Raw genomic sequence first — 15,572 nt, forward strand, 5'->3', positions numbered from 1 at the left:
ACAGCTGTATCAATGGGGAAGGATCACTGACAGCTGTATCAATGGGGAAGGATCACTGAGCTGTATCAATGGGGAAGGGTCACTGACAGCTGTATCAATGGGGAAGGATCACTGACAGCTGTATCAATGGGGAAGGATCACTGACAGCTGTATCAATGGGGAAGGATCACAGACAGCTGTATCAATGGGGAAGGATCACTGACAGCTGTATCAATGGGGAAGGGTCACTGACAGCTGTATCAATGGGGAAGGATCACTGACAGCTGTATCAATGGGGAAGGATCACTGACAGCTGTATCAATGGGGAAGGATCACTGACAGCTGTATCAATGGGGAAGGGTCACTGACAGCTGTATCAATGGGGAAGGATCACTGACAGCTGTATCAATGGGAAACATGTTTAAGAATACAACAGCGTGATGTGAGAATACCTCCAACCAGAACAGAGAAACACCAGCAATCTCGTGAATTCACTTTAAAGTTGCAAGGTTGGTTTTAAAGTAAAAACACTTCAACATGTGTGTAATGCACTTCAACAGATTCGCAAAAATACCAACCATAAAGGCAGCAACAATTGACACTGCGAGAGAAAAGAATGCCGATTGGCTGGCAAGTGGATTCAGTGGTGTGATGCCAGGTGTGTCGGCCATTCATCCCATTCAAACAGCACGTCCCTTCAGCAGTTCCCAACCAGTCATAGAAGAATGGAATTTGCAGTGCAGAAGGAGGCCATTCGGCCCTTTAAGTCTGCACCGGCCCGAGGAAAGAGCACCCTACTTGAGCCCAAGCCCGCGCCCGATCCCTGTAACCGGCAACTCCACCTAACCATTTTGGACATGAAGGGTAAGTTAGCATTGACAATCCAGAGGGAGAATTCACAATGCCCAATTCACCTAACAGCACGTCTTTCGGGACTTGTGGGAGGAAACCGGAGAACCCGGAGGAAACCCACACAGACACGGGGAGAACGTGCAGACTCCACACAGACAGTGACCCAAGCGGGGAATCAAACCTGGGACCCTGGCGCTGTGAAGCAACAGTGCTACCGTGCTGCCCCCAGTCCGAGCTTACAAAACTCAAAAACCGAGTTTCCAACATTAGATGTGATTCTGCGACTGGACAGGACTTGCTAAACAATCCAGACTGCTAAAAATTAAACTGAAAACTAATTTAGGATTATCCGTCGGGCTGGTATAGTGGTTCACGTACACATGCTGGAAGCCATATATATTCACACACATATGCCCTGTCCTTTGCAGAGAGAAGGAGCAAGTCCATGCATTGCACATTTTGCAGGTAAACAAAAGCTTGAGTGACAGCCATTCCCCAGTTCATTCTCCATGACAATGCCTTGATCAATCAGAGCTGACCTGTCTGGTTTAAATTTAAACAAACATTGGGCAGTTCACTGTACCCTGGTGCATTCTCCATGGCAATGCCTTGGTCAATCAGAGCTGACCTGTCTGGTTTAAATTTAAACAAACGTTGGGCAGTTGACTGTTCCCTGGTGCATTCTCCATGGCAAAGCCTTTACCAATCTGAGTGCACTTGCCAGCCAATCAGCATTTCTCATGCAGCCTAAATTGTTGTTGCCTTTATAATTGGTGTTCTTGTGAATCTGTTATGAGTAGTACAAGGCAAAAAGCTTTGCCAGCCTCTCTTTTTCCAGCAATACTCAAGTTCTATACTACCAAACGACTAAACAGTTGATATAAAGATGAATAAATGTAACCAGATCATTTATAGATTGGACGGAGGGTTGTGCGGTCAAGAGTGAGAATGCACTTCATCATTCTCTTTTCACCTCCGGAAGGTCAGATTTAGCCTTTAAACCCCAGCCCACAGTGACTCAGGATCAAGGGGCCTTACTCGCTACACTGGAATCGTCCAGATTCACCTCCTTCAACCCAGACTGATGACAAAGACACTGAGAACTTCATGATGGGACTGCACTGCTGGGGTTAGAACATAGAACATAGAACGATACAGCGCAGTACAGGCCCTTCGGCCCTCGATGTTGCACCGACATGGAAAAAAAAACTAAAGGCCATCTAACCTACACTATGCCCTTATCATCCATATGCTTATCCAATAAATTTTTAAATGCCCTCAATGTTGGCGAGTTCACTACTGTTGCAGGTAGGGCATTCCACGGCCTCACCACTCTTTGCGTAAAAAACCCACCTCTGACCTCTGTCCTATATCTATTACCCCTCAATTTAAGGCTATGTCCCCTCGTGCTAGCCACCTCCATCCGCGGGAGAAGGCTCTCGCTGTCCACCCTATCTAACCCTCTGATCATTTTGTATGCCTCTATTAAGTCACCTCTTAACCTTCTTCTCTCTAACGAAAACAACCTCAAGTCCATCAGCCTTTCCTCATAAGATTTTCCCTCCATACCAGGCAACATCCTGGTAAATCTCCTCTGCACCCGTTCCAAAGCTTCCACGTCCTTCCTATAATGAGGCGACCAGAACTGTACGCAATACTCCAAATGCGGCCGTACCAGAGTTTGGTACAGCTGCATCATGACCTCATGGCTCCGGAACTCAATCCCTCTACCAATAAAGGCCAACACACCATAGGCCTTCTTCACAACCCTATCAACCTGGGTGGCAACTTTCAGGGATCTATGTACATGGACACCGAGATCCCTCTGCTCATCCACACTACCAAGAATTTTACCATTAGCCAAATATTCCGCATTCCTGTTATTCTTTCCAAAGTGAATCACCTCACACTTCTCCACATTAAACTCCATTTGCCACCTCTCAGCCCAGCTCTGCAGCTTATCTATGTCCCTCTGTAACCTGCAACATCCTTCCGCACTGTCTACAACTCCACCGACTTTAGTGTCGTCTGCAAATTTACTCACCCATCCTTCTGCGCCCTCCTCTAGGTCATTTATAAAAATGACAAACAGCAACGGCCCCAGAACAGATCCTTGTGGTACGCCACTCGTAACTGAACTCCATTCTGAACATTTCCCATCAACTACCACTCTCTGTCTTCTTTCAACTAGCCAATTTCTGATCCACATCTCTAAATCACCCTCAATCCCCAGCCTCCGTATTTTCTGCAATAGCCGACCGTGGGGAACCTTATCAAACGCTTTACTGAAATCCATATACACCACATCAACTGCTCTACCCTCGTCTACCTGTTCAGTCACCTTCTCAAAGAACTCGATAAGGTTTGTGAGGCATGACCTACCCTTCACAAAACCATGCTGACTATCCCTAATCATATTATTCCTATCTAGATGATTATAAATCGTATCTTTTATAATCCTCTCCAAGACTTTACCCACCACAGACGTTAGGCTCACCGGCCTATAGTTACCGGGGTTATCTCTACTCCCCTTCTTGAACAAAGGGACCACATTTGCTATCCTCCAGTCCTCTGGCACTATTCCTGTAGCCAATGATGACCTAAAAATCAAAGCCAAAGGCTCAGCAATCTCTTCCCTGGCTTCCCAGAGAATCCTAGGATAAATCCCATCCGGCCCCGGGGACTTATCTATTTTCACCTTGTCCAGAATTGCCAACACTTCCTCCCTACACACCTCAATGCCATCTATTCTAATAGCCTGGGTCTCAGCATTCTCCTCCTCAATATTATCTTTTTCTTGAGTGAATACTGACGAAAAGTATTCATTTAGTATCTCGCTTATCTCCTCAGCCTCCACACACAACTTCCCACCACTGTCCTTGACTGGCCCTACTCTTACCCTAGTCATTCTTTTATTCCTGACATACCTATAGAAAGCTTTTGGGTTTTCCTTGATCCTACCTGCCAAAGACTTCTCATGTCCCCTCCTTGCTCGTCTCAGCTCTCTCTTTAGATCCTTCCTCGCTTCCTTGTAACTATCAAGCGCCCCAACTGAAACTTCACGCCTCATCTTCACATAGGCCTCCTTCTTCCTCTTAACAAGAGATTCCACTTCTTTGGTAAACCACGGTTCCCTCACTCGACCCCTTCCTCCCTGCCTGACTGGTACGTACTTATCAAGAACATGCAATAGCTGTTCCTTGAACAAGCTCCACATATCCAGTGTGCCCAACCCTTGCAGCCTACTTCTCCAACCAACACATCCTAAGTCATGTCTAATGGCATCATAATTGCCCTTCCCCCAGCTATAACTCTTGCTCTGCGGGGTATACTTATCCCTTTCCATCACTAACGTAAAGGTCACCGAATTGTGGTCACTGTCTCCAAAGTGTTCACCTACCTCCAGATCTAACACCTGGCCTGGTTCATTACCCAAAACCAAATCCAAAGTGGCCTCACCTCTTGTTGGCCTGTCAACATATTGTGTCAGAAAACCCTCCTGCACACATTGTACAAAGAACGATCCATCCAATGTACTCGAATTATATCTTTTCCAGTCAATATTAGGAAAGTTAAAGTCTCCCATAACAACTACCCTGTTACTTTCGCTCTTTTCCAGAATCATCTTCGCCATCCTTTCCTCTACATCTCTAGAACTATTAGGTGGCCTATAGAAAACTCCCAACAGGGTGACCTCTCCTTTCCTGTTTCTAACCTCAGCCCATACTACCTCGGAAGAAGAGTCCCCATCTTGCATCCTTTCTACCACCGTAATACTGTCCTTGACTAGCAGCGCCACACCTCCCCCTCTTTTGCCCCCTTCTCTGACCTTACTAAAGCACCTAAACCCCGGAACCTGCAACAACCATTCCTGTCCCTGCTCTATCCATGTCTCTGAAATGGCCACAACATCGAAGTCCCAGGTACCAACCCATGCTGCCAGTTCCCCTACCTTATTTCGTATACTCCTGGCATTGAAATAGACACACTTCAAACCACAGACCTGAACACTGCCGCCCTCCTGCGAAGTCAAAACTGTGCTCCTGACCTCTCTACTCTCAATCTCTCGCACCCCAAAACTACAATCCAGGTTCCCATGCCCCTGCTGAATTAGTTTAAACCCCCCCAAAGAGTACTAACAAATCTCCCCCCCAGGATATTGGTGCCCCTCAGGTTCAGATGTAGACCATCCTGTCTATAGAGGTCCCACCTTCCCCAGAAAGAGCCCCAGTTATCCAGAAATCTGAATCCCTCCCGCCTGCACCATCCCTGTAGCCACGTGTTTAATTGCTCTCTCTCCCTATTCCTCATCTCACTATCACGTGGCACGGGCAACAACCCAGAGATAACAACTCTGTTTGTTCTCGCTCTGAGCTTCCATCCTAGCTCCCTAAAGGCCTGCCTGACATCCTTGTCCCCTTTCCTACCTATGTCGTTAGTGCCAATGTGGACTACGACTTGGGGCTGCTCCCCCTCCCCCTTAAGGACCCGGAAAACACGATCCGAGACATCACGTACCCTTGCACCTGGGAGGCAACATACCAAACGTGAGTCTCTCTCGCTCCCACAAAATCTCCTATCTGTGCCCCTGACTATTGAGTCCCCAATTACTAATGTTCTACTCCTTTCCCCCCTTCCCTTCTGAGCAACAGGGACAGACTCCGTGCCAGAGGCCCGTACCCCATGGCTTACCCCTGGTAAGTCGTCCCCCCCACAAGTATCCAAAACGGTATACTTGTTACTCAGGGGAACGACCGCAGGGGGTCCCTGCACTGACTGCTTCTTCCCAGTCCCTCTTACAGTTACCCATCTATCTCCAGTCTTTGGTGTAACTACTTCCCTGAAGCTCCTATCTATGACCCCCTCTGCCTCCCGAATGATCCGAAGTTCATCCAGCTCAAGCTCCAGGTCCCTAACACGGTTTTTGAGGAGCTGGAGTTGGGTGCACTTCCCACAGATGAAATCAGCAGGGACACTGACGGCGTCCCTCACCTCAAACATTCTGCAGGAGGAGCATTGTACTGCCTTCCCTGACATCCCCTCTAGATTAAAAAAAAAAACAAGAAAAAGAAAAAGAAAGGAAGAGCTTACCTGATATTACCTCAAACCCTGATCCCGCTGAAAGGTAAGCAAATTTAAAGGCACTCACTCACCTTCACGACAGGCCCCTGCTCCCGCTTCCCAACCACCGTGGGGTGGGGGGGTTGGTTAGAGGAGGAGGTAGGGTGGGAAACACTCACGAAGTGTTTCGGGTTTAACTGTCACTTGCCGACAGCCCCTCCACAAACCACCTTCAACTTAGGCTGACCGCACTGCACGTATGCAAATTTCCCCAGAACAGCTGATCAGTAGCTCTGCTCTGCTGCCCTCTGCTGGTTGCTTGCCTTTACTCAAACTCCTTGGGTCTTCTTCGCAGGTTCACCTTCAACTTAGGCTGACCGCACTGCACGTATGCAAATTTCCCCAGAACAGCTGATCAGTAGCTCTGCTCTGCTGCCCTCTGCTGGTTGCTTGCCTTTACTCAAACTCCTTGGGTCTTCTTCGCAGGTTCACCTTCAACTTAGGCTGACCGCACTGCACGTATGCAAATTTCCCCAGAACAGCTGATCAGTAGCTCTGCTCTGCTGCCCTCTACTGGTAGAGTACAGGGAACTTGCACCTCACTCCGGCGATGGACATTTCATAACCATTGTGTGCAGAGAACTTACCAAAAGGCTAAAAATATACAGGTCCAGAGAGGGAGAAAGGGACAGACGCAGAACAAGTGCAGGAATAGAAGAGGGACATGAAAGTCTAGTTTCCAAATGAGGTACAGCACATATGCCAAGAACAGGAAAAAAGAAAAAGATCACGGTGACATTGTAAAAAAGAACAAGTATCCCATTAAACCACTTCAAATAGAACAGAGAAAATGCTGATGACATAAAAGGTTTTTCTGGAACATGCACCAGCATATTCCAACTTAAACTTCTCGAAACATAATAATGCAAGGTGCTTACAGAATGAACACTCTCTAGGAACCAGCCCCGGCCTGGACCAGCCCAGCCCATACCGTAAATTCAGCTCACCCAGTATCCTCTCCCACGCCACAATCATCATTCCTGTTCAGTCCTGGTCACCCTATTATAGGAAGGATATTATTAAACTAGAAAGAGTGTAGAACAGATTTACGAGGATGGATAGGCTGGGACTTTTTCCCTGGAGTGTAGGAGGCTTAGAACAAAGAACAAAGAAAAGTACAGCAGAGGAACAGGCCCTTCGGCCCTCCAAGCCTGTGCCGACCATGCTGCCCGTCTGAACTAAAATATTCTGCACTTCCTGGGTCCGTATCCCTCTATTCCCATCCTATTCATGTATCTGTCAAGATGCCCCTTAAATGTCACTATCGTCCCTGCTTCCACCACCTCCTCCAGCAGCGAGTTACAGGCACCCACTACCCTCTGTGTAAAAAAACCTGCCTCGTACATCTCCTCTAAACCTTGTCCCTCGCACCTTAAACGTATGCCCCTAATAATTGAAAAAGCCTCTGACTATCCACTCTGTCGATGCCCCTCATAATTTTGTGGACCTCTATCAGGTCGCCCCTCAACCTCCGTCGTTCCAGTGAGAACAAACCAAGTTTATTTAACTGCTCCTCATAGCGAATGCCCTCCATACCAGGCAACATCCTGATAAATCTCTTCTGCACCCTCGCTAAAGCCTCCACATCCTTCTGGTAGTGTGGCGACCAGAATTGAACACTATACTCCAAGTGTGGCCTAACTAAGGTTCTATACAGCTGCAACATGACTTGCTAATTCTTATACTCAATGACCCGGCCAATGAAGGCAAGCATTCTGTATGCCTTCTTGACTACCTTCTCCACCTGTGTTGCCCCTTTCAGTGACCTGTGGACCTGTACACCTAGATCTCTCTGACTTTCAATACTCTTGAGGGTTCTACCATTCACTGTATATTCCCTACCTGCATTAGACCTTCCAAAATGCATTACCTCGCATTTGTCCGGATTAAACTCCATCTGCCATCTCTCCGCCCAAGTCACCAAACGATCTAAATCCTGCTGTATCCTCTGACAGTCCTCATCGCTATCCACAATTCCACCAACCTTTGTGTCGTCTGCAAACTTACTAACCACACCAGTTACATTTTCCTCCAAATCATTTATATATACTATGAACAGCAAAGGTCCCAGCACTGATCCCTGCGGAACACCACTAGTCACAGCCCTCCAATCAGAAAAGCACCCTTCCATTGCTACTCTCTGCCTTCTATGACCTAGCCAGTTCTGTATCCATCTTGCCAGCTCACCCATGCTCCCGTATGATTTCACCTTTTGTACCAGTCTGCCATGAGGGACCTTGTCAAAGGCCTTACTGAAGTCTATATAGACAACATCCACTGCCCTACCTGCATCAATCATCTTTGTGACCTCTTCGAGAAACTGTATCAAGTTAGTGAGACACAAACTCCCTTTCACAAAACCATGCTGCCTCTCACTAATACGTCCATTTGCTTCCAAATGGGAGTATATCCTGTCTCGAAGAATTCTCTCCAGTAATTTCCCTACCACTGACGTAAGGCTCACCGGCCTGTAGTTCCCTGGATTATCCTTGCTACCCTTCTTAAACAAAGGAACAACATTGGCTATTCTCCAGTCCTCACAGACATCACCCGAAGACAGTGAGGATCCAAAGATTTCTGTCAAGGCCTAGGCAATTTCCTCTCTAGCCTCCTTCAGTATTCTGGGGTAGATCCCATCAGGCCCTGGTGACTTATTTACCTTAATATTTTTCAAGACGCCCAACACCTCGTCTTTTTGGATCTCAATGTTACCCAGGCTATCTACACACCCTTCTCCAGACTCAACATCCACCAATTCCTTCTCTTTGGTGAATACCGATGCAAAGTATTCATTTAGTACCTCGCCCATTTCCTCTAGTTCCACACATAGATACCCCTGCCTATCCTTCAGTGGGCCAACCCTTTCCCTGGCTACCCTCTTGCTTTTTATGTACGCGTAAAAAGCCTGGGGATTTTCCTTAACCCTATTTGCCAATTACTTTTCGTGACCCCTTCTAGCCCTCCTGACTCCTTGCTTAAGTTCCTTCCTACATTCCTTATATTCCACACAGGCTTCGTCTGTTCCCAGCCTTCTAGCTCTGACAAATGCCTCCTTTTTCTTTTTGACGAGGCCTACAATATCTCTCGTTAGCCAAAGTTCCCGAAATGTGCCGTATTTATCCTTCTCCCACACAGGAACATGCCGGTCCTGAATTCCTTTCAACTGACATTTGAAAGCCTCCCACATGTCAGATGTTGATTTACCCTCAAACATCCGCCCCCAATCTAGGTTCTTCAGTTCCCGCCTAATATTGTTATAATTAGCCTTCCCCCAATTTAGCAGATAGGGGTGATCTTATAGAGGTGTATAAAATAATGAGGGGCATAAGGTAGATAGTCAACATTTTCCCCCACAGGTTTATGGTGAGAGGGGAGAGGGACAATAGAGACCAGAGGGGAAATTTCTTCATACAGAGGGTGGTGAGTGTCTGGAACGGGCTGCCAGAGGCAGTAGTAGAGGCGGCTACAATTTTGTCTTTTAAAAATCATTTAGACAGTTATATGGGAATAGCTTAGTGATAGAAACAGGGCGACATGGACCAGCTGTGCCGAAGGGCCTGTTTCCATGCTGTAAACATCTGTGAATCTCTGTCACTGTTTTCAGGGGAGACCATGGCATCGTGGTGATCTCACTGGGCTAGTAATCCAGAGGCCCAGGCTGATTCTAAGAACATAAGAACTAGGAGCAGGAGTCGGCCATCTGGCCCCTCGAGCCTGCTCCGCCATTCAATGAGATCATGGCTGATCTTTTGTGGACTCAGCTCCACTTTCCGGCCCGAACACCATAACCCTTAATCCCTTTATTCTTCAAAATAGTATCTATCTTTACCTTAAAAACATTTAATGAAGGAGCCTCAACTGCTTCACTGGGCAAGGAATTCCATAGATTCACAACCCTTTGGGTGAAGAAGTTCCTCCTAAACTCAGTCCTAAATCTACTTCCCCTTATTTTGAGGCTATGTCCCCTAGTTCTGCTGTCACCCGCCAGTGGAAACAACCTGCCCGCGTCTATCCTATCTATTCCCTTCATCATTTTATGTTTCTATAAGACCCCCGCCTCATCCTTCTAAATTCCAACGAGCACAGTCCCAGTCTACTCAACCTCTCCTCGTAATCCAACCCCTTCAGCTCTGGGATTAACCTAGTGAATCCCCTCTGCACACCCTCCAGCGCCAGTACGTCCTTTCTCAGGTAAGGAGACCAAAACTGAACACAATACTCCAGGTGTGGCCTCACTAACACCTTATACAATTGCATCATAACCTCCCTAGTCTTAAACTTCATCCCTCTAGCAAAGAAGGACAAAACTCCATTTGCCTTCTTAATCACCTGTTGCACCTGTAAACCAACTCTTTGCGACCCATGCACGAGCACACCCAGGTCTTTCTGCACAGCAGCATGCTTTAATATTTTATCATTTAAATAATAATCCCGTTTGCTGTTATTCCTACCAAAATGGATAACCTCACATTTGTCAACATTGTATTCCATCTGCCAGACCCTAGCCCATTCACTTAACCTATCCATATCCCTCTGCAGACTTCCAGTATCCTCTCTACTTTTCGCTTTACCACTCATCTTAGTGTCATCTGCAAACTTGGACACATTGCCCTTGGTCCCCAACTCCAAATCATCTATGTAAATTGTGAACAATTGTGGGCCCAACACTGATCCCCGAGGGACACCACTAGCTACTGATTGCCAACCAGAGAAACACCCATTAATCCCCACTCTTTGCTTTCTATTAATTAACCAATCCTCTATCCATGCTACAGTAGTCCCCCGTTATACCGCGCTCCGCAATACCGCGGTTCGCGATATACCGCGGGGGGGCTTATGGACCCCACTGTCAGTTGTGTCAATTTCAGCGGCCGGCTCACTTTGATCCGGAGAGGGAAGCTGCTCTCTCACTGAAACAATCAGCCGGCCGCTGAAATTGACACTGCCGGCTGCTCTCTCCCTCCAATCAGAAACATTAAAACTTAAAAGTTGGATTGGAGGGAGAGAGCAGCCGGCAGTGTCAACTTCAGCGGCCGGCTGATTGTTTCAGTGAGAGAGCAGCTTCCCTCTCCGGATCAAAATGAGCCGGCCGCTGAAATTGACACTGCCCGCTGCTCTCTCCCTCCAATCCAACTTTTAAGTTTTAATGTTTCTGATTGGAGGGAGAGAGCAGCCGGCAGTGTCAATTTCAGCGGCCGGCTCACTTTGATCTGGAGAGGGAAGCTGCTCTCTCACTGAAACAATCAGCCGGCCGCTGAAATTGACACTGCCGGCTGCTCTCTCCCTCCAATCAGAAACATTAAAAGTTGGATTGGAGGGAAGAGCAGCCGGCAGTGTCAATTTCAGCGGCCGGCTGATTGTTTCAGTGAGAGAGCAGCTTCCCTCTCCGGATCAAAGTGAGCCGGCCGCTGAAATTGACACTGTTTTAATTAGATCCACGATGGGGGTTTTTAATTTATTTAAAAATCTATGCTAGCGCTTCCCATTGTGAGTCTACGGGGGTCTGACCTCTCCCCCGCCCCCCGTAGACTCTCAATGGGAAGCGCTAGCATAGATTTTTAAATAAATTTAAAACCCCCATCATGGATATCCGCGGCTCGGTTGCAACGCGGGTGGCTGTCTTGGACCCCAACACCCGCGTTATAAAGGGGGACTACTGTACTACTTTACCCTTAATGCCATGCATCTTTATCTTATGCAGAAACCTTTTGTGTGGCACCTTGTCAAAGGCTTTCTGGAAATCCAGATGTACAACATCCATTGGCTCCCCGTTATCTACTGCACTGGTAATGTCCTCAAAAAATTCCACTAAATTAGTTAGGCATGACCTGCCCTTTATGAACCCATGCTGCGTCTGCCCAATGGGACAATTTCCATCCAGATGCCTTGCTATTTCTTCCTTGATGATAGATTCCAGCATCTTCCCTACTACCGAAGTTAAGCTCACTGGCCTATAATTACCCGCATTCTGCCTACCTCCCTTTTTAAACAGTGGTCTCACGTTTGCTAATTTCCAATCCACCGGGACCACCCCAGAGTCTAGTGAATTTCGGTAAATTATCACTAGCACATTTGCAATTTCCCTAGCCATCTCTTTTAGCACTCTGCGATGCATTCCATCAGGGCCAGGAGACTTGTCTACCTTTAGCCCCATTAGCTTGCCCATCACTACCTCCTTAGTGATAACAATCCTCTCAAATCCCTCACCTGTCATAGCCTCATTTCTATCAGTCACTGGCATGTTATTTGTGTCTTCCACTGTGAAGACCGACCCAAAAAACCTGTTCAGTTCCTCAGCCATTTCCTCATCTTCCATTATTAAATCTCCCTTCTCATCCTAAAGGACCAATATTTACCTGCTAACACGGAATCAAATCCCACTACGAAAGCTGGAATATGAAGCTAATCTCAGTAATGGTGACCATGAAACTATCAATTGTTGGAAAAACCCCATCTAGTAAGCCACTGAGTTCAAGAGCAATTAGGGATGAACAAGAACATAGCACGGGCCCTTCGGCCCTCGATGTTGCGCCGACCCGTGAAACCATCTGAAGCCTATTTGACCTACACTATTCCATTTTCATCCATATGTCTATCCAGTGACCACTTAAATGCCCTTAAATTTGGCGAGTCTACTACTGTTGCAGGCAGGGCGTTCCACACCCCTACTACTCTCTGAGTAAAGAAACTGCCTCTGACATCTGTCCTATATCTACCACCCCTCAATTTAAAGCTATGTCCCCTCGTGTTGGTCATCACCATCCGAGGAAAAAGACTCTCACTGTCCACCCTATCTAACCCTCTGACTATCTTATATGTCTCTATTAAGGGGCTGGTTTAGCTCACTGGGCTAAATCGCTGGCTTTTAAAGCAGACCAAGCAGGCCAGCAGCATGGTTCGATTCCCGTACCAGCCTCCCCGGACAGGTGCCGGAATGTGGCGACTAGGGGCTTTTCACAGTAACTTCATTGAAGCCTACTCGTGACAATAAGCGATTTTCATTTTCAAGTCACTTCTCAGCCTTCTCCTCTCTAACGAAAACAACCTCAAGTCCCTGAGCCTTTCCTCGTCAGACCTTCCCTCCATACCAGGCAACATCCTAGTAAATCTCCTCTGTACCGTTTCCAAAGCTTCCACATCCTTCCTATAATGTGGTGACCAGAACTGCACGCAGTACTCCAGGTGCGGCCGCACCAGAGTTATGTACAGCTGCAGCATGACCTCGTGGGTCCGAAACTCAATCCCCCTGCTTATAAAGGCTAGCACACCATATGCCTTCTTAACAGCCCTATTAACCTGGGTGGCAACTTTCAGGGATTTATGTACCTGGATGCCGAGATCTCTCTGTTCATCTACACTACCAAGAATCTTGCCATTAGCCCAGTACTCTGCATTCCTGTTACTCCTTCCAAAGTGAACCACCTCACACTTTTCCGCATTAAACTCCATCTGCCACCTCTCAGCCCAGCTCTGCAGCTTATCTATGTCCCTCTGTATCCTATAACATCCTTCAGCACTATCTACAACTCCACCGATCTTCGTGTCATCTGCAAATTTACTAACCCATCCTTCTACACCCTCTTCCAGGTCATTTATAAAAATGACAAACAGCAGTGGCCCCAAAACAGATCCTTGCGGTACACCACTAGTAACTGAACTCCAGGATGAACATTTGCCATCAACCACCACCCTCTGTCTTCTTTCAGCTAGCCAATTACTGATCCAAACGCTGGCCTTGCCAGCAATGTCCACATGTCGGATAACTCCAGTCATAATTCAAAATTGCTTCGTTCATATATGCGGATAATTCAGTTTTTTGGTGCTATACAATGGAAGGAGAGTCACAGCTGACAGGCCAGGTGTGCTGACTTACCCTAATTTAGCTCCGAGTCTCTGCATATTCGTATAATCCATTAGCGGCTCTTTATCCAAAGAAGGAAACTCCTCGAATTGCGCTTGGTGGGAAAGATCAAGCTAAAGAGAGAAAAATAACATTTCGAAGGTCATCAGAAAAGAACAGTTGAGAAAAAGCAATCTGACCAACGACTCGGCCTATCATGAACCCAATATTATTCCCTATTCTAAAGAAAGGTTTGCACATCGGGTTAGAGTCGCCCCACTTTGACGGGGAACATTTTTGTTGTTGTTCTGATTTGCATTCTATAACTTCAAAAGCTGACGGCATTCTCATTGCAAATCCAATCTGCTGCGGAGGCTACAGTTGGTCTTTTAACCTGTCCAACAATCTTTTGCCAAATGCTGTAAAGTAAGTCTGTGTGTCTGCAGCTTTTACAGACAGCGGCAGGTCTGTGTGTATGCAGCTTGTACAGACAGCGGCAGGTCTGTGTGTATGCAGCTTGTACAGACAGCGGCAGGTCTGTGTGTCTGCAGCTTTTACAGACAGTGGCAGGTCTGTGTGTATGCAGCTTTTACAGACAGCGGCAGGTCTGTGTGTATGCAGCTTTTACAGACAGCGGCAGGTCTGTGTGTATGCAGCTTTTACAGACAGCGGCAGGTCTGTGTGTATGCAGCTTTTACAGACAGCGGCAGGTCTGCGTGTATGCAGCTTTTACAGACAGCGGCAGGTCTGTGTGTGTGCAGCTTTTACAGACAGTGGCAGGTCTGTGTGTGTGCAGCTTTTACAGACAGCGGCAGGTCTGCGTGTATGCAGCTTTTACAGACAGCGGCAGGTCTGCGTGTATGCAGCTTTTACAGACAGCGGCAGGTCTGTGTGTGTGCAGCTTTTACAGACAGTGGCAGGTCTGTGTGTGTGCAGCTTTTACAGACAGCGGCAGGTCTGCGTGTATGCAGCTTTTACAGACAGCGGCAGGTCTGTGTGTATGCAGCTTTTACAGACAGTGGCAGGTCTGTGTGTATGCAGCTTTTACAGACAGCGGCAGGTCTGTGTGTATGCAGCTTTTACAGACAGCGGCAGGTCTGTGTGTGTGCAGCTTTTACAGACAGTGGCAGGTCTGTGTGTATGCAGCTTTTACAGACAGCGGCAGGTCTGTGTGTGTGCAGCTTTTACAGACAGTGGCAGGTCTGTGTGTATGCAGCTTTTACAGACAGCGGCAGGTCTGTGTGTATGCAGCTTTTACAGACAGCGGCAGGTCTGTGTGTATGCAGCTTGTACAGACAGTGGCAGGTCTGTGTGTGTGCAGCTTTTACAGACAGCGGCAGGTCTGTGTGTCTGCAGCTTTTACAGACAGCGGCAGGTCTGTGTGTATGCAGCTTGTACAGACAGTGGCAGGTCTGTGTGTATGCAGCTTTTACAGACAGCGGCAGGTCTGTGTGTATGCAGCTTTTACAGACAGTGGCAGGTCTGTGTGTATGCAGCTTTTACAGACAGCGGCAGGTCTGTGTGTATGCAGCTTTTACAGACAGCGGCAGGTCTGTGTGTATGCAGCTTTTACAGACAGCGGCAGGTCTGTGTGTATGCAGCTTTACAGACAGCGGCAGGTCTGTGTGTAATGCAGCTTTTACAGACAGCGGCAGGTCTGTGTGTATGCAGCTTTTACAGTGACAGCTGCAGGTCTGTGGTGTATGCAGCTTTTACAGACAGCGGCAGGTCTGTGTTGTGCAGCTTTTACAGACAGCGGCAGGTCTGTGTGTATGCAGCT

The 15,572-nt window shown here is 47.5% G+C and overlaps 1 protein-coding gene across 1 annotated transcript in view; it reads right to left on the reverse strand.

The window, feature by feature from the left end:
* The window catches only part of atp6v0a2b (ATPase H+ transporting V0 subunit a2b), an 89,329-nt gene that overhangs the window by 60,305 nt on the left and 13,452 nt on the right, over positions 1-15,572 (reverse strand). The window contains exon 2 of the mRNA XM_038817773.1: positions 13,826-13,926. Coding sequence (XP_038673701.1) covers positions 13,826-13,926 — 101 coding nt within the window. The remainder of the gene's footprint in view (positions 1-13,825; positions 13,927-15,572) is intronic.

This window comes from Scyliorhinus canicula, chromosome 1 (genome assembly GCF_902713615.1).
Source record: "Scyliorhinus canicula chromosome 1, sScyCan1.1, whole genome shotgun sequence".
In the NCBI taxonomy this organism is placed as follows: Eukaryota; Metazoa; Chordata; class Chondrichthyes; order Carcharhiniformes; family Scyliorhinidae; genus Scyliorhinus; species Scyliorhinus canicula.